A 23,140-nucleotide genomic window follows, 5' to 3' on the forward strand; every position below is an offset into this window, starting at 1 on the left:
TGTGTGTCTGTGTGTGTGTATTTTTGAGATAAAAATGGGTCAATGGTTGAATATAATGGTCCACTTACCCAAAATTACAAAGGAAGTCCTTCAACTCTCTTTTCATAACACATTTAATCCTAAAACTTCCAAAAATATATAAGTAAATTCCCCACTTTTTTATTTTGTCCAACTTAACCTTCAAAATATTTATAATTTATAAGATAAACCCAAATAAAATGATTTGGTCAATCAAGTCCCAATAAAAATGATTTATTTCATAAAAGTCCTCATTTGACTTGACTTTGAAAATTTCACTATTGACTTTGACTAGATAAAAATGTGGGTTGTAACAATCTTACCTCCTTAAAAGAATTTCGTCCTCGAAATTTAACTGACAACTGACTGGGTAATAAATAAGTGAGGATATTGAGCACGCATCTAATCATCATTCTCCCACATTGTCTCTTCTACTGTCTGATTCTGCCAAAGGACCTTAACAATTGAAACTTTCTGGTTTCGCTGAATTTGCACCTTTTTGTCTAAAATTCTCACGGGCTCTTCTATATATGTTAACTTTTCCTTCAACTGGATTGGTTGAGACTCCAGAACATGAGAAGGATCAGCAATGTACTTGCGAAGCATGGAAACATAAAAAACATCGTGAATTCGAGATAATTCATCTGGTAGATCTAATCGATATGCAACTGGACCAATCTGCTTAGTAATCTCATAGGGTCCAATATATCGTGGACTCAACTTTCCTCGCTTGCCAAATCTCAACACCCCTTTCCAAGGTGACAATTTAAGAAAGACTTTATCTCTAACTACAAATTCAAGATCTTTCCTGCGCCTATCAGCATAACTTTTCTGTCTCTCTTTAGCTGTATTCAACTTTTCTTTGATCAATTTCACATTTTTGGATGTCATTTGAACCAATTCTGGGCCTTCTAACTTTCTCTTACCAGCTTCATCCCAACAAACTGGTGTCCTGGACTTCCGACCATATAAAGCTTCAAAAGGAGCCATTTCTATACTAGAGTGGTAGCTGTTATTGTAAGCAAACTCCATCAATGACAAATGAGTATCCCAGCTACCCTTGAGCTCTAAAACACAAGCCCTCAACATATCCTCAAGAGTCTGTATGGTCCTCTCTGACTGGCCATCTGTCTAAGGATGAAAAGTTTTACTGAAATGTAGTTTAGTACCCATGGCTTCCTGCAAATTGGGCTAAAATTTAGATGTAAAACGAGAGTCTCTATCAGACACAATAGATAATAGAGTACCATAAGAGCTCACTATCTCATCCACATACAACTTTGCCAACTTATTTAAAGTATAAGTAGCTTTGATTGGCAAGAATTTGGCCGTCTTGGTCAAACGATCTACGATAACCCAAACTTCATCATGACCATTTTGAGTATGAGGAAGGCCAAAAAAAATCCATAGTAATGTGTTCCCATTTCCATTCTGAGATAGGCAATGGCTGTTAAAGTCCTGCTGTTTTTTGACGAACTGGCTTTACCTGCTGACATATAAGACATTTGGATACAAAATCTGCTATCTCTCTCTTCATACCAAGCAATCAATAATGATCTTTCAATGTATGATACATTTTAATACTGCCTAGATGCATAGCATAAGCAGAACTATGTGCTTCTTCCAAAATCTCTTTTTTCAATTCTGGAATATCTGGAACGCATAATCTGTTACCCTTAGCCAACGCCCCATCATCTCTAATCACATAATCCGTTCTTAACCCAGTACTAACTTCTGCTTTCAATATTCTCAATATCTGGTCTTGAGATTGAGCTTTTCTAACCTTATCAACCAAAGTAGGCCTCACCTGAAAATGAGCTAATACCGCCCCTGAAGTAGTAGTTGTCAACTCAGTGTGTAACTTCTTGAACTCACAAATCAAAGAAGCATAAACTGCACTAGATGGAGAGGATGAACTTGTCTTTCTACTAAGAGCATCTGCAACTACATTTGCTTTCCCCGGATGGTAGTCAATCTTACAATCATAATCCTTTATCAACTCCAGCCATCTCCTTTGCCTTAGATTCAGTTCTTTCTGATCAAATATATACATTAAACTTTTGTGATTAGTAAATATTTGACATTTCTCACCATAAAGATAATGTCTCCAAATCTTCAATGCCAACACTACTGCAACTAACTCCAAATCATGAGTTGGGTAATTTAACTCATGCTTTATCAATTGTCTAGAAGCATAAGCTACAACTTTCCTGTTCTGCATTAGAATACAACACAATCATTGGCGTGAAGCATCACTATAAATCACAAACTCTTCACTTGGATATGGAAGAGTAAAAATAGGAGCAGAAACTAATCTTTTCTTCAACTCTTGAAAACTCTTTTCACATTCATCAGTCCACACAAATTTGGAGTTCTTTCGAGTCAAACTAGTCAAAGGAAGAGCAATTTTGGAAAAATCCTCTACAAATCGATGATAATAACCTGCTAACCCAAGAAAACTCCATACTTTTGTAACATTAGTAGGGCGTTCCCATTTCGTTACTGCTTCAATTTTCTGAGGATCTACATAAATACCTTCAGCTAAGATAACATGACCCAAAAATATAACTTTATCCAGCCAAAATTCACATTTGCTGAACTTAGCATACAAATGCTTATCTCGCAAAGTCTACAAAATAATCCTCAAATGCTCAGCATGCTCATTTCTACTACGAGAATAAACTGAGATATCATCAATAAAAACAATCACAAATCTGTCTAAATATGGGCAAAGCACTCTATTCATCAAGTCCATAAATGCTGCAGGGGCATTAGTCAACCCAAATGGCATCACAAAAAACTCATAATGACCATACCGTTACCTAAAAGCAGTTTTTGGTACATCAATATCTCTAATTTTGAGCTAATGATACCCCGAATGTAAATCAATCTTTGAAAACACTGAGGCACCTCTAAGTTGGTCAAACAAATTATCAATGCGAGGCAACGGATACTTGTTGTGGACTGTCATTTTATTAAAATGTCTATAGTCAATACACAATCTCATTGTGCCATCTTTCTTCTTCACAAATAAGACTGGAGCTCGCCATGGAGATACACTGGGTCTAATGAAACCCTTGTCAACTAAGTCCTGCAACTGAACTTTCAATTCCTTCAACTCTGCTGGAGCCATTCTATAAGGTGATTGTGAAATAGGGGTAGTCCCTGGAATCAAATCAATAATAAACTCGATTTCCCTATCAGGAGGCAACCTTGGAAGATCTTCAGGAAAAACATCAGGGAAATCTTTTACCACTGGTATATCTTCAAGTTTCAATTTAGTGATCTGGGTGTCAATCACATGAGCTAAATATGCTTGACAACCTTTTCTAAGCAATCTCCCAACATCAAGTGCTGATATGATACATGAAAGTAATATTCTCCGTTCACTACTAAAACCAATTTCAGGCTCTCCTAGCCTTCGAAACACCACTTTTTTGCGAAAAAAATCGACTGATGCATGATTTACGGACAAAAAAGCCATGTCCAATATCACATCAAAATCATGAATATCAAGTGGAATCAAATTAGCTTTCAACTCATGATCATTCACTCTAATCACGCAATATTTGTACACACTGTTAGCTAAAAGTGAATCTCCTACAAGAGTTGCTACCATCAAATCACTATCTAATGATTCTGACATATGGTCCGCATAAATAACAAATGCATAAGACATAAATGAATGTATAGCACCTGAATCTATTAAAAAATGGGCCTTTTTGCCAAAAATAGATAACGTACCCATAACCACATCTGGTGACTCGTCAGCATCATGCTGAGTCATTGCAAACACTCTTCCCTGAGTTCTGGGTCGTCCAGCCTAGCCTTTCTATCTAGTACCACTACTACCAGCAACATCAGACTGAGCAGCACTAGTAACACCTGCTTTGCCTGCCAAAGTATTCTGATTCCGATTCTGTCTAAAAATGCCAGCACCCAACTGCAAAGAAACCCCCTGTGGTATGCCACCCTGCTGGAAACAAACTAGACACTCTCTCCTCATGTGTCCCATCTGACCACAATAATAACACACTCCAATTCCCTTAAGATACTCACCAGGGTGAAATTTCCCGCACAACTGGCACTAGGGAAATCTGGCCACACCAGAGCTATCACTCTGTCCAGGAGTAAATGATTTCTGAGAAGATCTCTGAGTCTGAGTACGGTTACTCCCTGGCTGCTGTACTGATCCCTGACTCGACCTCGAGCCTTGACTGCCATGAGATCTGGACTTAAAACTACCAAAAGTGGAAACACCTAATCCACCTCCTCTGCGATCCCTCCTCAGTGGCCTAGTCATAGATCTTCCTGCCCATATCTGACTACCCCTTCCAATTCCCGGTCTCATTTGTTGTTAACCATTTCGTTCAGACAAACTTTTCTCAACCCTTAATGCTGCTTCTACAAGTTTACCCAAATTTTCATACCCAGACGCAGTCACCACTGATCTAATTTCTTCTCTCGGGCCATACTCAAATCTTCTACATTTATCAACTTCATCAGCTACAAGAGCAGCAGCATACTTTGATAATTCTAGAAATTTCTTCTGATACTCCGCCACTATTGATGTCTGTACTAGTCTCAAAAATTTATTCTGTTTGTCAGTCTTCTAAGAACGAGGGTAGAAATGCTCATTAAAATCATCTTACAACTCGCCCCACGTGATCACAGAAGGATCAACATATTTACTCTGTACGGACCTCCATCAATCATAAGCACTTATTTCTAACAAGAAAGTAGCTAGTCATAATTTTCGATAATCAGGACAATCCATCACATCAAATATTCTTTCAATCCCCACCATCCATGATTCTGCTTCTACTGGATCAGCTGTGCATGTAAATACTTTAGCTCCTAATTTAGTAGCCCGCTCTATACTAAAATCTTTGTCTGTATTACATAGAGTAAAAGCAACAGCGATGGCAATCCTATCAACTATTAAGTCAGGCTGGGCTACATCTCCATATCTCTGCTGATCATGGGTCGGATGAACTGATTCCTCGACCCTACTAGCATTCCTATCAGGAGCAGCCGATGGTTGAGACAACATATCTTGGAGCTTGCGTGTCTTATTACCATGAGCCATGACTCCAACTACAAAATATGTATGATATGATGAGAACAAAAATCAAATAAACCATACAAACTGACTTTATAACCATGCTCTGATACCAATTGACACGACCCATCCTGAATCACCCTAATAGATCCGACGCGTGTCGTGCGCCGATGGTAGATACTAACGAAGTGCCAGATCCACCACCAAGGCAAACTCGACATGCTTTGATTGTTATAATTTTATAAAAATTTCGGCAGAGTTCCCCCTGAATTATGGACTAAAACCACCTAAAATATATAATCCAATATCCCAAACAGATATGTATATATAGTTTAAAATAGGGTACACTGGCCCACAGAATATCAACTATTCAAATACAACACTGGCAATTCAACTTTTGCAACAATTTATAAACCACAGTACCCAAAATGCATAATATATATACAAAACATAGCAGGCCCAACACATGGAACTAATTTCAGAACAAAAGAGGTGTCTATCCCAAAATATGAACTATTAAACTGAAAAAGATGATTCATATAATGCTTGACAATTTATGGCTCAACTCGATAGATCAACTGGCCCAGTAATGCTCAACTCAGCTACTATCTGATAAGAAAAATAGTAATAAAAATGTGAGCATATAACTCAGTAAGTGGATATTTGTAAAAGTACACTTTTCCGATCATAAAGTCTTTCTGAAAATCGACATATAGCATAAAATTTCTTTTCACAGACATATAAACTAAATTTTTTTTTTTTTACTGAATAAGCTGAATTCTGTAGTTTAAAATATGATAATACTATCAAAACTAAAATATATTGTAATCATAAACATCTTTATTCTATATACCGCATTTCTAAAATCTGATAAGCTATGTAATACTGAAACATCACACCAAAAATGTACCCGGAATAGCCATACTCGTGTATCGATTAATCTCGATATACATAGCATGGTTATTCAATTCTGAAATTCTGGTCATACGCGCGCAGAGTTATAAAATGGTAATACACTATGGAAACACATTCACAATAGTGCAGAGCGAGTAAAATCACTATACTGATCATACACTGTGGAAATACATTCACACCAGCGTAGAGTGGATAAAATAACCATATGAAGTCATACACTGTGGAAACACATTCACACCAGTGCAGATGAGGGTAAAATCACCTTGTTACTTTCTGGTGTTTTTTAGAAAATAATTTTAGCTATACTGAAACATGTAATACGAATAGAACATGCTACTAAACTGATTTAACTCAACTAAATTTAACTTTAAAAACAATTGATAATAAAATCCATTTTATTCTGAAAATCATGTTATGAAGTCAACTTTATAAAATAAATAACTTTAAATCTAAAGAAGACTTATTTCTGAAAAATAAGTTTTCTCCACTCACATAATACAAGCTGAACCTAAGATGGTCGATAGGCTCTTCCAATTTCCTCGTCACCACCTGGAATACATAATAAGATGACTAATCAACCACTATTAAATTAAGAAACTTTAAGACCTGCTTCTATAATACTTTACTAAAATTGGTCGATGCTCGAATGAATTTTCCAAATATTCTTTTGATCAATTGGAGCTAATCCCACTTTCTAATCCCTTTTCTAATAACTAATTCATCAATAAAACCTTCTTCTCAAGTTTAAAACTAATTTTACTCTCCAATCTAGTGAAACTAGTAACCATAATTCCACCCATTTAATATATATTTTGTTCCATAAAATCAACTCCCAAGTGAAATATTCCATTTATATAATCATTTCTACAATTAATTAATAAAAAATCCAAAATCAAATTCTAGGGTTTTCCCAAAAATTTTACTGCCTACCTTGCTGAAACTGAAATTTAATTAATCCCCAAGCTTGAGCTCCAAATCGTACATATATCACCTAAATTTGACATTTTATTACTACAAGTTAAAACCCTAAAAATTTTAACATAAATCATACTTCATCACTTGAAACAAATGGAAAAATTCGACCCAAACTTGAAGAGATTAACCTTACCTCACTTCCTCTTCTTCCCTTTTCTTCCTTCTTTCTCTTTTTTTCTTCCTTTTTCCTCAATTTTTCTCCCTTTTTCGGTCTCCAGCTCTCTGCCCCATTATTTCCAGTGTGTGTTTGTGTGTTTTTGAGATAAAAATGGGTCAATGGTTGAATATAATGGTCCACTTACCCAAAATTATAAAGGAAGTCCTTCAACTCTCTCTTCATAACACATTTAATCCTATAACTTCCAAAAATATATAAGTAAATTCCCAACTTTTTTATTTTGTCCAACTTAACCTTTAAAATATTTATAATTTATAAGATAAACCCAAATAAAATGATTTGGTCAATCAAAGTCCAAATAAAAATGATTTATTTCATTAAAGTCCTCATTTGACTTGACTTTGAAAATTTCACTATTAACTTTGACTAGATAAAAATGTGGGTTGTAACAAGCACGGTAGTAGTGGTTGAAATAATTGCAATTATAGTGGTGTGGGTATAATTCTAGTGTAGCTAGAGTTTAGGATTAGCGTTTTACAGTACCCTTCAAAATTATTTTGTTTCAAGGTATATATATTTTTCACTCGAATTTGAGGATTTTTATGTTTTGGAGAATGTAAAAAAGTTGTAAACTACATTTGAAAATGCGCATATCAATAGGATAACTTTATTCCAGGAGATGGAGTTTTTCTGTAGGATATGTTTGTCTTTTATTAAATATTGATATGTATCTCTATTGTGTTATATCTCAAGAAAAAGGCATAAGTGTTGTTTCTGGATTTATAAGCGTACATGAGAACGGCACAAGTGATATTGCATGAATTATAAACTTTCAGTAAAACAATACAAGTGTCGTTGTTTGACTTATATAAGTATCTATGAGAATGAAACAAATCTCATTACAAACAAATGGGTTATCTTTCAATACTCCATATTTTAGCACCAACACGTTCTCCTTGTTTCCACAAGCATGTTCCCTGAGAACGACGCTTGTGATATTATTGAGATGAAAAGTTCTAAGAAAACGGCACAATTGACATTGCCGAAATATAAACTTCTATTATTACTATTAGAACGACACAACTTAGGGTATTCAATTCTAAAGGTCATTGTGTTGGAAACAAACGAAAATAAAGGAGAAACCAACAAAACAACGCAAATGTCGTTGCTGATAATAAAATGACACTTGTGCCGTTCTGTTTATGAATAAGAGTTTAAGCAGTCCCGACCCTTTTGTGCCTCAATAAATAATAAGTTGAACTCATTTAAGTTGTAAGGTGGATATAATATTTTAAAAAATTGAGAAATATGTTCGTTACTCGTATTTTGTTGAAAATAATAGAATTATTCATGCCTTCATCAGCTTTATATCAAATAATCTATGTCATTTCAATCATTTTTTGTCACATGATCTACTTTTCTTGTGTACTTTAGAGATCCAGTGCTTGAGGACGAAACGCCATTGAAAACAACATTTGTGTCTTTACTGAGATAAAAAGTTCTAAAAGAACAGTACAAGTATCGTTTAGAGGATGAAAGTGTTATTGAAAACGACACTTGTGCCGTTACTGAGTGAAAAGTTCTAAATAAATGACACAAGTGCCATTATCGAAATATAATTTGTTCATGAGCACGGCAAGTGCCATTACTGTAAAGAAAATGACACTTGTATCGTTCTGTTTATAAACATGAGTATGTGAAGTCATGACCCATTCATCGAAACGGCACAAATGTCGTTAAACATTGCTTATGTCATTCTATCTTTAAACACTAGTTTGAGTCGCCACGACCCGTCCGATAATCGATGATTTGAACTAATTTAAGTTGCAAGATTGAAACATCGTGTACAATTTTTTAGAGATGTGCTCATTAATTATATTTTCTAATGAATGTAATAACGACTTGTGTTTTTTCCAACTCTATATCGTATAGTCTATGTGAATTTTACCATTATTTGTCACATGGTCAACATTTCTGACTTTCTTAAGTTATGGGGTCCAATGCTTGATGTCATTGTAGTGGAAAAGATGCAAAATATTGGAAAAATCATCGAAACGTCACAAGTGTCGTTAAACGTCACTTGTGTCGTTCTGTCTTTAAACACTAATATGAGCCACCACGACCCGTCCTATCCTCAATAATCGATGATTTAAACTCATTTCAGTTGCAAGATGGACACGTCGTGTACAAAGTTTGAGAGATGTGCTCATTAATTATATTTTCTAACGAATGTAGATAACGATTGTGATTTCTCCAACGCTATATCGCGTAATATATGCGAATTCTATCGTTATTTGTCACATGGTCAACATTTCTAACTTTCTTAAGTTAGGGAGTTCAATACTTAAATTCGTCGTAGTTGAAAAGATGTAAAATATCGAAAAAATCACCGGAATAGCACAGTCGTTTTGTCTTTAAATACTAATACGAGCCACCACGACCTATCCTATCCTCGATAATTGATGATCTGAACTCATTTCAGTTGCAAGATGGACATGCCGCGTACAAAGTTTGAGAGATTTGCTCATTAATTATATTTTATAACGAATGTAGATAAAGACTTGTGATTTCTCCAACTCTATAGTGTATAATCTATGCGAATTCTACCATTATTTGTCACATGGTCAACATTTCTGACATTCTTAAGTTAGGGGGTCCAATACTTAATGTCGTTGTAGTGGAAAAGATGCAAAATATCGGAAAAATAATAGAAATGGCACAAGTGTCATTAAACGTCACTGATGTTGTTATATCTTTACACACTAGTATGAGCCACCACAATCCGTTCGATCCCCGATAATCGATGATTTGAACCCATTTAAGTTGGAAGATGGACACGTCGTGTACAAAGTTTGAGAGATGTGTTCATTAATTATATTTTCTAGCGAATATAAATAACGACTTGTGATTTCTTCAATCTATGTCCTATAATCTATGAGAATTCTACTGTTATTTGTCACATGATCAACATTTCTGATTTCCTTAAGTTAGGAGGTTCAATGCTTGAGGTCGTTGTGATGGAAAAAGATATAAAATATCTGAAAAATCATCAGAATGGCACAAGTGCCGTTATAAACATGAGTATGTGAAGCCACGACCCGTCCATACCCCCAAGAACCAATGAGTTAAACTAATTTCAGTTGAAAGATAGGCATGTCGTTTGCAAAAGTTAAGAGATGTGCTCATTAATTATATTTTCTATCGAATTAATATAATGACTTATGATTTTACCAACTCGATATCGTATAACTTATATCAATTCGATCATTTTTTGTTACGTCATAAACCTTTCTAACTTTCTTAAGCTAAGGGATCCAAAGTTACGTTAGAAAATAAGCAAAATATTTGATAAATCAACAGAACGGCACAAGAGCTGTTAAATGACACTTATGTTGTTCTATCTATAAACACAAATATACACTGCCACGACTCATTCATGCCTCGAGAACTAATATATTGAACTCATTTAAGTTAAAAGATAGGTGTTCCGTTTATAAAAGTTGTGAGATTTGCTCATTAGTTATATTTTCTAACGAATCAATACAATGACTTGTGATTTCACCAACTCGATATCATATAACATATGTCAATTGGATAGTTTTTTGTCACATGATCAACATTTTTGACTTTTTTAAGTTAGAGGATCCAAGGTTTGAGATTGTTACATTGAAAAATAAGCAAAATATTTGAAAAATCAACAAAACGACACAAGAGCCGTCAAACAACACTTGTGTCGCTTTGTCTATAAATACAAGTATACGCAGCTATAACTCGTCCATGCATTGAGAAACAGTAAATTGAACTCATTTAAGTTGAAAGATGGACGTTCCATTTACAGAAGTTGTGAGATGTACTTCTTAATTATATTTTCTAACGAATTAATACAATGACTTAAGATTTCACGAACTCGATATTGTATAGTTTATATCAAATCAACCATTCTTGTAACGTGGTCAACCTTTCTATCTTTCTTAAGTTAGGGGATCCAGTGTTTGAGATTATTACGTTCGAAAATAAGCAAATTATTAGAGAAATCAACAGAATGTCACAAAGGCTGTTAAATGACACTTATGTTGTTCTATCTATAAACATTAGTATATACAGTCATGACACATTTATGCCTTGAGAACCAATAAGTTGAACTCATTTTAGTTGTAAGATGGATATGTCGTTTACAAAAGTTGAGAGATGTGCTAATTTATTATATTTTCTAAGGAACCATTACAATGACTAGCAATTTCACCAACTCAAAGTAATAAATATGCAATATATCTTTCAAATTTTGTAAGAGACATGTCTATCTTGCAACTTAAATAAGTTTAACTTATCAATTATCGAGGGCATGGACGAGCTGTGGTTATTTATACTCGCGTTTATAGACAAAACGACACAAGTGTCGTTTCATTATCAGTAACGACACTTGTGCTGTTCTATTGAATTTTTCAATATTTTGCTTATTTTCTAACGCAACAACCTCAAACATTGGATCCTGTAACTTAAATTATGATGTGTATATTGTACTTGTACTTTCACCAAATCGATAACATATCAGACATATCGTTTCAATCCTTTTTTGTGACATGATCAATATTTATATGTTAAATACATTAGATAGTCCATTATTAGAGATGTTTCCATTGAAAAATCAAATTACAGTAGATAATGGCCATAGTATCGTTTTCCATAGCAGAAAACGGCTGGAGTGCCATTTTACCTATCAGATAACAGTTGGAGCCCCATTATCATCCCATAGCTGCAGACAACACAAAAAATAACACCAACTAAAATATTATTCAATAAAAATGTACATTATACATGAAATTTCTAAAAGTGTCTTTCTTCTCTCTTCAAATGTAATGAAATTTTTCAATGTAGATAGTATACTTATCAAAATCTTGTTCAAATACTCAAAACATACTCAAAATAGGCGAAGAATATAATACATAAGAGAATTTTAGAGTAACCAATATGGTAGTTGAAGATGAGAAACACGTAATTGTGATTTGAAAATCTAAACTTGAATTTGAGAATCAATTGGATTGATATGAGTGTTGGAGTCTTTTCCCATGGTGAAAATATTTATGACATTTGACATTATTTGTTTATTGTATTTCATAATTGGAGGTCATTTGACCAAAAAAACATTAAGAGAGAATAATTTACCAAATACATTTTTTGAGTAGGCATTTTAACCAACTCCCCTTTTAAATTGTCAATAAAATATTTGCCAATTAGCCTACCCCTAAATTGCTCATTGTTATCCTTAATCATAATGAGAACATGAATTTGCCTTCATCATGATTTCCCAGAAAGATTCAAAACAGAACAAATTTGGTATTTCATCGATATTTTGTCAGACACATACGTCAAGCTATCAGAAAAGTTGATAAAAATTAGAATCCCCAAACAAATAAAAAATAAGTGATTTTCTAAAAAAGCTCAATTACACATGGGCTAAATGTAATTTTTTTGTTGTAAATTGTAATACGACCTTTTAACTTTCATTTTCAATCACGTGTATATATTGTCGGGTTTAAAAGTTAATTTTGAAAAAGAAAAAGAAAAAAAAGGGACTTAAATAATTCTTTTTGGGAAAAAAACAAAAAAATATATATAAACTTAGTATATGTTTAATTGCAAGCATGAAATTTGTATAGAAAGAAAATAAATTTTAAGTAATTCTATTGTCTATAATTTATTTATATGAAAATTGTCAATTAAATGTATTTGATTGATTTAATTTTCAATATAAAAAATATTATATTTCTCTTTTTTTATTGGTGGGTGGATTAAAAAGAGTGGATATATGAGAGAAAGGAAGGGAGAGTAAATTCCTTAAAAATAAAATCATACTCTCCCTAAGAAAATATTTTTCTTGATTTTGAGAAAAATATGATTACGTGATCAAAAGTAAGAAAATATTTTTCATGAAAAAAATGACAATCAAACAGTTCAAAAATAAACATTTGGGGTGGAAAAACCCATTATACATTAAAAAAAAAGAAAAAGATATTGATAATCAAACACACTCTTGGATTAGTGCTTATTCGTGCGAGCTTAACAATTGATTTTAATTATAAAAAAAAAAAAAAAAAAAAAAAAAAACCATCTGGCCCTTTTTGAGAAGACATTCTTGTGAAAAATGGATAATTTGTTTAACATTATATTTTTTGTTATAAAAAAATTATTTTAATAAAAAAAAAAAAAAAAAAAAAAAAAAAAAACCATCTGGCCCTTTTTGAGAAGACATTCTTGTGAAAAATGGATAATTTGTTTAACATTATCGATCATGACCTCAATTTTTTTTTTAGCAATCTTCTAAGTTCTTTGAAACAATCACTAAAAATATTGTAACTAAAAAATTATAATTTAAATTCATCAAACATGCTCAAAGCAATTAAGGGGGAAAAAATGGGTAACCAAATTTGACCTGAATAAGCTGTTTCTAGGGCTCCATCAATTGTAATTTCAATTTGGGACTCATCAATTCTTCTTGAAATTACGTACCAAGTACCTTGTCATCCACAAAAGAAGCCAAAAATCCTCATTCTGCAGGTGCGTAGCCGTGAAATTAATCTCCAAAACCAAATTAGTTCTTCAATTCTTTTCCTTTTTGGAAGCCAGTAGTCATTAATTCGCGAATAAATTTTATTCAATTAACTTCATCAATCAGTTACATGGAAAAGCATACTTATCTTACATTTACCAAGCTTTGACCTTTTGCTATCGATTCTTCATACTGTTTGATGAAATGCCTCACTAGAAATATTTAATTTTGTTCACTCCATTTTCTGTCTTTTTATGTTCTGTTACAGGTAATTCATAGTATTTATGAATGACATTCTTCATGGTGCAGGCATTGCCTACTTCAGTATTATAATACAGGACCAAATGGCATTTATCAAGAAACTTAGTCATCGGACCACAAGTCATTCGTCTTGTATTTTGTTTAGCTTTATTGATAAAATTTCAAAATGTCCTCATGACACTGCCTGGAGCCTTAAGCCTTTCACTCAAGTTAACTGCCAAAGCAGTGTCTCAAAGTTTCAGCATGAATTTAAATGTTCTAAACACTGTTTTTCGACTATGGCTCGCACGATTTTGGTGCAGGCTCGAGACACCGGTAAACTGTGTGAGGAGTTAGAAACTGCAATTGATGAGCACAGGCTTGATGATGCGTGGAATTTGCATGAGCAGCATATGCAAATGGAAGGCTTTCCTAGGAAATATATTGTGAACAAGTTTTTAACTGCTTTAACTTGGAGTTTGGATTGCCAATGGATTGAAAAAGGATATGGGTTGGTTGAGAAAGCCCTTGAGGAGCATAAGCAGAACTTATTTGACAAAGAGACTCTGTTGTATCTTTCTCTAGGACTTGCTAAGTGTGGATTGCCAATTCCTGCATCTACTCTTTTAAGAAAGCTTATTGAGATGGAACAGTTCCCGCCCGTGACTGCATGGTCAGCAATTTTAGCTCATATGACTGAAAATTCATCAGGAGCTTACCTCGCGGCTGAGTTGGTTCTTGAGATAGGTTACTTGTTCCAGGATGGAAGAATTGATCCTCGGAAAAAGAGTAATGAACCTTTGATTGCTATGAAGCCTAACACAACTGCATGTAACATTGCTTTGGCTGGATGCCTTCTGTTTGGTACTACCAGGAAAGCAGAGCAGGTCCTTGACATGATGCCTAGGATTAATGTGAAAACTGACACAACATTATTGATTATCATGGCCCATATTTATGAACGAAATGGACGAAGGGAGGAGCTTAAAAAGCTCAAGAGACACATCGATGAAGTTCAGAATTTAAGTGATCTTCAGTTTCGACAGTTCTACAATTGTTTGTTTTCTTGTCATTTGAAATTTATGGATCTAGACTCTGCATCACACATGGTTCTGGAAATGCTCGAGAAAGCAAAGAAAGCTCAAAATTCACGGAGTTTAGCTAATTTATCATTTGAAACTGATAAGAAAGTCCGCACCTCACCTCATCAACATGTTTCTGGAGAGGAGTTGAATCATATTAATTTCGATGGATTGGAAAATCCTCCATTATTTCCAAGGCATTTTTTATCTTATGAAACTTTCTATAGGGACAGGAAGTTCTCAAGACTTGAAAATGAGGCCAAAGAATTACTGGATATGTTGATTATGAAGTTGCTTAGGCAAGTTGAGTTGATTACAACTGAACGAGGTGTTCTCCAGCCAACGGAGAGTGCATACGTGAAATTAATAAAGGCTTTCTTGGAAGCTGGTCGGATAAGAGATTTGGCAGAATTTCTAATCAAGGTAGAGAAAAAGGATTCCCCAGTTTCTTCTGATAGTTCAGCCTTGATGGATGTCATCAACACATGCATTTCGCTTGGTAGGTTAGATCAGGCACACGACCTTCTAGATGAAATGCATTTGGCTGGAGTTAGAACTAGTTCCTCCATGTATGCTTCTCTTCTAAAAGCATATTGTAAAGAGAATAAAGCAGGAGAGGTTACATCATTACTCAGAGATGCTCGTAAGGCAGGCATTCAGCTTGATGCAAGCTGTTACGAGGCATTGATTCAATTCCGGGTTCTTGAAAAGGATACACAAGGGGCTCTCAATCTGTTCAAAGAGATGAAAGAGGCTAAAATCCCCAGGGGTGGTCATCAAGAATTTGATATGCTGGTGAATGGTTGTACGAAAGGTGATGAAGCTTATTTAATGGCTAAGTTGCTGCAGGAAATACAAGAAGGGCAAAACGTGGATTCTGGAGTTCGTGACTGGAATAATGTGATTCACTTTTTCTGCAAGAAGAGGCTGATGCAAGATGCTGAGAAGGCTCTCAAGAAGATGAGGAGTTTGGGGCATGCTCCAAATGCACAAACTTTCCATTCTATGATCACGGGGTATGCTGCCATTGGGGGTAAATACATTGAGGTGACTGAATTGTGGGGTGAGATGAAGGCTATTGCCTTTACCAGTGGAATGAAGTTTGATCAGGAATTATTGGATGCTGTGCTTTATACATTCGTGAGAGGTGGCTTCTTTGCTCGAGCAAATGAAGTTGTGGGGTTAATGGAGAAAGGGAAGATGTTCATCGACAAATACAAGTACCGCATGCTCTTTTTGAAGTACCATAAAACACTTTACAAAGGCAAGGCACCAAAATTCCAGACAGAATCTCAGTTGAAAAAGAGAGAGTCAGCATTGACTTTTAAGAAATGGGTGGGTTTATAATGAAGAAGGATTTTCTTTTCTTCCAGTCTAGCCTAATATAAGGCACCGAATTGCAAAATAGAATACAACAAACTAGACTGATATAGAATAAATTGCGATCTACTGCATGAACCTTTTGCCGCCATATTGTTTTGATACATCGATGCAACTCAAGCAGCCATGGGCCACTTCTAGTATTTTTATGCATTTCGGCTTCTTTATGGCAAGGATTCCAGGTCCACAATTGTACATTCTCCTCAACCTGTTCCAATGACTGACAGGAAAATATAGTTATGTACGTATTTTGCTCCAGAAAAGAAGATTCTCTTAGGCCTTAGCCATGTGGAGGTACTACATCTCTTCAAATAAATCAGACATCAGTTTACACCGGGTCTTTCTATTTGTAAAGACAAAGAATCATAGATCTCTGCATCAATGAATAACTTTGCACTCTGTTTTATAGTTTTCTTTCATTGCATGGAGGTTAGAGGCGAAATAGTTAGGGCATTCAGTCGTCCATCTCTTGTTTGTGAACTCTGGTGATCATTGAAGCAGGTTATCCTACTCAAGCACCCACACCAGCGAGAATCTGTCTTGAATAGAGGTAATTACAAATAATTTCATTTTGACACTTTGGTGGTATTCTTTCTTTAGATAATTCACAATAAAGTTTCTAGTATTTTTTGATGATATATGTAAGACAAATTAATCGAATTTTGGTGTCCTTTTTTCTGTCTGATGCCCCTCAATTCTGGCCACTCCTAATTTCTTTTCTGTTTTCTGCATCTCTTAAATGATATAAATATCTTACAGGTTTATTAAGCCTTAATTTGCATTCTTTATAATGGTGGGTAATAGTCGCAGCACAGGACCACAACCATGCAACTTTTGCAAATTAGAAGGTAACTCAAGATCATTTTTTGGCTTTCATATGGTTTGTTACTTTTCCCATCATCAGAAAACAAGTGGATTTACATTGAACCTGGTGACTGAATTTGCTTGCAAAGAAGCCTGCTTCATTCTATTATCCTTGAGAGCTAAAGGAGGATTCTTAATTTTCATCAAGTGTAGTGTTTGAAAAGAAAATACCTAGCTGGTTCTGGTTATTTATCTCAGTCGTAATTTATCGTGGTCAAGACAATCATGCTGATACCTGTCATAGAACTTGGAAGAGTCAAACCCCAAAAGCTAGCTATTGAAGTTGGATAATCCAAGCTTATATAAACCACTCAAAAGAAGCCCATACTTCTGATGTGGGATTCAGGTGTCCATACACCCCCAATGGAAACCATGACAAACCAACATGCTTTTGACTCGACATCCACGTCGAGCATGTGCCCATACATCCTAAGTGGTAACCGAAACCAGAAGACGTGATGCCTGCTCTGATACCATTGTCATAGAATTTAGAAGAGTTAGACCCCAAAAGCTAGCCATTGAGGTTAAAAAATCCAAGCCTATATAAATCATACAAAGTTAACCCATACTTTCGATGTGGGATTCAAGTGTTCATACACCCCAATAGGAACCATAACAACACCTCTCTGAATAGGTTCTCAAATAGAATCCTTTTCTAGAAGTTCAAGCAAACTTGTGATATATTCAACGAATCCCTAAATTGGAGAAATTCAGTGAGCTGAAATAAAATAAGTTAACAAGTAACAGAGAAAATTCAAAGGATATTTTTTCCTGTAAATATGACGATACAGGAAATTAAAAATAAAAATAAAATCTGATATGTTAAGGCTATAAATGTCTAAAGCCTCCTTGTACTCGCTCTTTCCTGGAAAAATGTAATTCGAAGACAAGAAAACAATGGAAGGCTAATAGGAAGACATTTTAAAACTGTACTGTGAGCAAAATTTCAACCCACTGAGACAAGTAGAAACTGCTACTCATAAACTAAAAGAGGCTGTAGTTCTTGCTGGTGGTGTGGAAATGGGGAATGCATCATCTGTCCAATTGTTCTCCCCCCAATGCTTTAACATTCCCTTCCAGCTGCAGTATGGCGGGTCAATGCATTTCTTAATACGCCTATCTTGTATTCTGATTCCCCAATGCCGATCTGAGTAATTTCCTTTCTCAGCTTCTTTTCTGTCCCATTCCAATTGTGCTTTCTGCTTTGATCTCAACAGACAAAACTCTTGCAATTTCTCTGGCATTGAATCGTGTACATTCCACCACCTCTTGTGAGCAACATCACTTGCAAACTCTTGTAATATATCCACATTCCAGTTACAATCATAGTCCCTAAAGCACAACCATGGCTTATAACCCAAATAGTGAAGAACATAAAGAACTGGTGGTTCTTCCTCGAAAAGACGAATTTTCTTCTGCTTTACTACATCATCATCACCAAACCAAAAATGTTTCAGGAAGTTCATATGCTTTGGTATCCGATGCCACCATGTAAATATTTCATTCAAGTATCCCTGGTCTCCACCATTATAAGATTCAATTTCATTTATATGATCCATCAAAAGCTGGAACGTGCAATTGGATGGTTCAATCACCATTACTCCTGAGTTGAAAAGGGTGCCATTATTGCCTGTTGCTGAGATCTCTGGCATCCCAAACAAAAAGTCAATATTTCTAAGGATAAGCAAATCAGCATCAATAAAAATGATCTTATCATAATCGGTCAGCTGCCATAATCTGAACTTGCTGTAGTTCCATTCGTTGTAAGCATCTTTCTCAGCTTTAGGATTTCTTATTCTCTGGATGGTCCTGATTTTCCAGCCTGCCAATGCTAGTCCACTTCTGTGGTATTCGCTAATAGTTTCGTCAACAAGAATTACGAAATCCCTGGTGGACCCTGCCATGCGGATGCTCTGTGCTGCAGCTATGGCTCCGCAAACATAGACATGAGCTGAATGCAGGATTGTAGCGTAAGCCTCGCGTTGCTTTTTTGCTCTGTAATCTTGTTCTGCTTCACACAATAAGTTGTTTCTTGTCAATTATTGTTAAGAACAAAGTAGTTTTCCTTTTTACGTTATATATATAAAGTATGGTATCCTGAGAGAGATTAAAAAATGGCAGTGAACTTTCGTGTTAATTTTCATAATATAACACAATGTTCCTTTGGCCTTCTATCTTTTCCCCTTTCATACAGCCCTTGTTTGAGCCACATTTTGGGTAAAAAATGTGTTTTTGAATAATTATTTTTTGGAGAATATGTAATTAAAAAGTAAGAAAAAGTTTTCGGTTTACGTGTAAATTATTTTATTAGAGAATGTGTGGTTGAAAATGAGTTTTGAAAAAATGAATTTTTGGGAAAATGGGGCTGAAACAAGGGCATAATGTTACATCTAATTTCTGAGATGTCTGTCTTTAGCAAGATAGCAGGAAATGAACTTGTTTCTGATTTCGAAATTAGAGAGAGTGCATTTATAATGGAATTCTATAGGTTTCAGGAAAGAGCTGCAATGAGATGAAAAGACTGCATTATACTTACCTTTGACTCCAAGAGGAAGTGCAAGTTCACATGATCCTATTGGGAGTTGAAGCTTTTCTCTCAGGGAATTCATGTTTGGCTTATATAACCACGTGTTACCTTCATGTGCAACGAGGTCCTTGCAAGTAAACAAATTTGGTATTGGAAAGCACTTTGTAACAAAAAGCAGATGCACTGGGTAATTGCCTTTGCAAGAGGCAGCTAAAGTAGCAGCAGATATCTGTAAGTGTAGCCGAGCTATATCCCTGGACCAGTTTCCTTCATTTCGGCAAGGAAGTTTCACAGCAATAAGATCAAGTCGTTGTCTTGGCACTTCTAGCTTTGGTAGAGAAGGGCAACTGGGAATTTCTTCTTCCTGTTCTTCATCAATCCATTCAGGATACAAGGTCTCCCAAGTCACATTTTTCTCAGCATAGTCCAGGTGCAGAATTGAGTGATTGGCAGTGGGAAAAAACTGTTCCCATCGATTGATTTCATTCTCATTAAAATTAAGAAGACCGACTCCTCCAATCTTGTTATTTTCAGGTAACTTCTTCAAAACTCGCAATATTTCGTCCCAATTCATCTCTAAATTTGATATGTACCGAGGATCTGACCCTCCCCACATCCACCTGTTCACAAAACGTGGCCTGCATTAAATAAGCTACCCATTAATAATAGCTTATTCTTGTTTCTAAAGCACTTCTTTTATTCTGTTTTATTCTGTTTCATTAGTTCCCAACTTCTAAAGTCTACAGTAAAACTAGATATTTGTTTCAAATACTTCAGAAGTGAATTGTTCGTTGAGAAGATTTACTCCAAGCTGAAGATTAGCACATAGCCATAGATTACTTATGCACGTGAAATCATATATTCCAGTTAACATTTTTATTATCAGTCACATACTTTTCCCTCGTTTCTAGTTGAAGAATGCATAATGATGATAATAACGTATTTAAATTTACAACGGAAGACAAAAATGAAAACAGAACTGACCGGGAAACAGTGTGGGATATACTGTTTTTGTGACAAATTGTTGGAGACAAAAGAAATGTCACAATGGAGACAAGTATAATGATAGCCAGGATAATCTTTAAGGGATTGAGTTTGCATTTTCTGCTCTTGCCTGCAGAAAAAAAATGGAAACGATTTTCTACACTTTTAACTTTGTTTCTCTTTAATTTTCTCTTGTATGCATCGTCTCTGTGAAGGGAAAAAAAATCATTTAAATATATGTTAGTGTAAAAATTGAGGGAAACAAGCAATATATATAAAGAAAACTTCAAATATATTCTATAATTGATAAAACTTCTATTGAAAAGAATCCATAGGAGAAATGGTTATTCTGCTAATGTCAATTTTCGGCTTAATTTTTTCTCTATTCATTAAAATGGTAAGTGTTTGGATAAAAAGATATAAATGAAAACTCCATTTTCATAACATTTCAGATTCTATCAGATTTCTTCCCTACCGTATTTAAACGGAAATGTATCAGTGGGAATAAGGTATCCATAAGATTGAATTTGAAAATACAAACAACATACATGGAAACAGACATCAAAGAGGACTTCCTATGGATCATTCTGGAAAGCTATTTTGCAGCAATGGGATTCTGTGCATAAATTTACTGTCATAATTGTATTTTATACTCGGTCATGATGAATCAAATTTAAACTTGAAAATGATTTTTCTGATTCTTGAAAAATGAGGGGCGAAGGGATTTACCAACTCCAGCTCCTCCAAATAGTCCGATTTTTCCTCACAGTGATAAGGGGCTAAAAGATCTACTATAATTCATGTTTCAAAAATAGATAATTTTGTATCTAACTAGTCTTCTTCTGCCCGAAATAATGAGTCACAATTGATATCGACACGTCTGAAATTGTCAAATGTTTAGGAGTTCCTCTATTCAATTCGATTAGCTTTTTGGGGAATTTTCAAACGAAATATTTCAATTTAACATTCCTCTTAGAGTAACTGTTAATACAAATAAGAAATTGGAATTGGAATAGTGGAACCCCCCACCCACACCCCCTCACCCCTTTATATCAACCCCAAAAATTTGGGACCAAGAGCAATTAGCGGTGACCATTGAATAATTATCTTCTGACAAAATAAGATTCATGTAGTCGATCCTAAAGTTATTGAAAACAAGGCTTAGTTTATTGTCGTCGTCGTCGTGAAATCAATCAAGATGAAGGGGAAAAAACTCTTCGTCCAAAAAAAGTAACTGTTAATACAAATAAGAAATTGGAATTGGAATAGTGGAACCCCCCACCCACACCCCCTCACCCCTTTATATCAACCCCAAAAATTTGGGACCAAGAGCAATTAGCGGTGACCATTGAATAATTATCTTCTGACAAAATAAGATTCATGTAGTCGATCCTAAAGTTATTGAAAACAAGGCTTAGTTTATTGTCGTCGTCGTCGGGAAAAAAAACAAGAAAAAGGGGAAAAAACTCTTCGTCCAAAAAAAAAAAAAAAAAAAAATCCCTGCATGAAAAACTAAGTCTGGATTGAAATGCACAAGACATAAAATCATTTAAATATTGTACTCACATTCTTTGTCTGTTGTCCATGGGGCTTGTCTTCAGAAACAATATATCACTCTCATTACACTTTGTTCATAGAAAACTAAAGAAACTTCTGATCTGCAAAATAGCATGCAAAAACATATCACTTCAGTTTCAACCCCAAGTCCAAAAAGGCTATATGCATGCTGAAAAACGAAACTTCCAAGAGAGAGACACTGATAAAGAAAATGAAAAGCAAAACATGGATGATAACAGTAAGAAAATGGGCCCACTTGAAGGTAATCAGAATTTTTCAGAAAGGGTGACTGTAATTACTATTCTGCACATTTTCATGATTGTCTATGCTTAGCAACTTATAAGTAGATTATATGTAAAAGGTATATCAGGAAACAGATAGTTTCACGATGATTTAGATTTGTCAGTATCTCTATTACATTTCACCTTTGAAGATGCCTTGTCAATTTTGAAGCAGCATAGGACTACCAGAGATTAACAGAAATACAGAGAAGGAGAGAGAATGAGATTGAGAGAATTGATCTGTAGTTTTTGAAGCTTTCTGTGAATGGTGGAATATATAGCAGGCAGAAAGAAAGGCTTGGAAGGAGGGTCCTTATTGAAATGAGTAACTTATATTTGAATTTTCCTCCTATAATATCCAAGGATTATTTCTACACATATTTGAGGCTTTGATCCGTAAAAATGATTACCAAAAAAATAAATGATCTGCATATCATTTGCAGATGAACCACCATAAAGATAAGAATCTTTTCTTTCTTGCTTTAAACATTTTCTTTATGCAGCCATTTTGGCTTCATGAATAAAATAGTCTTTAGCATAATTGTCCACTTTATTTCTGATCTACAATTTTATTTTTTGTTCAAGGTTTA

General features: G+C 34.8%; 2 protein-coding genes across 11 annotated transcripts; one reads left to right on the forward strand and one right to left on the reverse strand.

The window, feature by feature from the left end:
• Positions 1-13,367: 13,367 nt before the first annotated feature.
• LOC111401133 (pentatricopeptide repeat-containing protein At1g03100, mitochondrial) lies at positions 13,368-19,817 on the forward strand. 7 transcript variants are annotated; one of them, XR_002703932.1, is made up of 5 exons: positions 13,368-13,643; positions 13,904-16,631; positions 16,747-16,887; positions 17,097-17,185; positions 19,690-19,815. XR_002703932.1 is itself a non-coding variant. In XM_023028716.1 (2 exons), exon 2 carries the CDS (start codon positions 13,920-13,922, stop codon positions 16,302-16,304), a length of 2,385 nt encoding a protein of 794 aa, XP_022884484.1. In that variant the 5' UTR covers positions 13,368-13,643; positions 13,904-13,919; the 3' UTR covers positions 16,305-16,740. The 7 variants fall into 7 exon arrangements, 1 of the variants encoding a protein (XP_022884484.1); XR_002703931.1 differs by having other exon boundaries at positions 13,369-13,643; positions 16,767-16,887; XR_002703936.1 differs by having other exon boundaries at positions 13,369-13,643; positions 13,945-16,631; positions 16,767-16,887.
• On the reverse strand, positions 17,902-22,999 carry LOC111401134 (UDP-glucuronate:xylan alpha-glucuronosyltransferase 1). 4 transcript variants are annotated; one of them, XM_023028719.1, is made up of 5 exons: positions 22,695-22,999; positions 22,279-22,370; positions 20,713-20,919; positions 19,738-20,348; positions 17,902-19,212 (listed from the first exon to the last, which is right to left on the reverse strand). In XM_023028719.1, exons 2-5 carry the CDS (start codon positions 22,296-22,298, stop codon positions 18,179-18,181), a joined length of 1,872 nt encoding a protein of 623 aa, XP_022884487.1. In that variant the 5' UTR covers positions 22,299-22,370; positions 22,695-22,999; the 3' UTR covers positions 17,902-18,178. The 4 variants fall into 4 exon arrangements, with proteins under 4 accessions (XP_022884487.1, XP_022884485.1, XP_022884488.1 ...); XM_023028717.1 differs by having other exon boundaries at positions 19,738-20,366; XM_023028720.1 differs by having other exon boundaries at positions 17,902-19,209; positions 22,695-22,995.
• Positions 23,000-23,140: the final 141 nt, after the last annotated feature.

Source organism: Olea europaea, chromosome 10 (assembly GCF_002742605.1).
Source record: "Olea europaea var. sylvestris chromosome 10, O_europaea_v1, whole genome shotgun sequence".
NCBI lineage: Eukaryota > Viridiplantae > Streptophyta > Magnoliopsida > Lamiales > Oleaceae > Olea > Olea europaea.

Excerpts from the sequence above, each read along its gene's own strand:
- LOC111401134 (XM_023028717.1), bottom strand. The coding sequence starts at position 22,298 with ATGGACAACAGACAAAGAAT. Across the intron at positions 20,920-22,278 it reads ATGGACAACAGACAAAGAAT|AGACGATGCATACAAGAGAA; the intron begins GTGAGTACAATA and ends TTCCCTTCACAG. Across the intron at positions 19,213-19,737 it reads ACTTCCTCTTGGAGTCAAAG|CAGAACAAGATTACAGAGCA; the intron begins GTAAGTATAATG and ends TATTGTGTGAAG.
- LOC111401133 (XM_023028716.1), top strand. The coding sequence starts at position 13,920 with ATGAATGACATTCTTCATGGTGCAGGCATTGCCTACTTCAGTATTATA.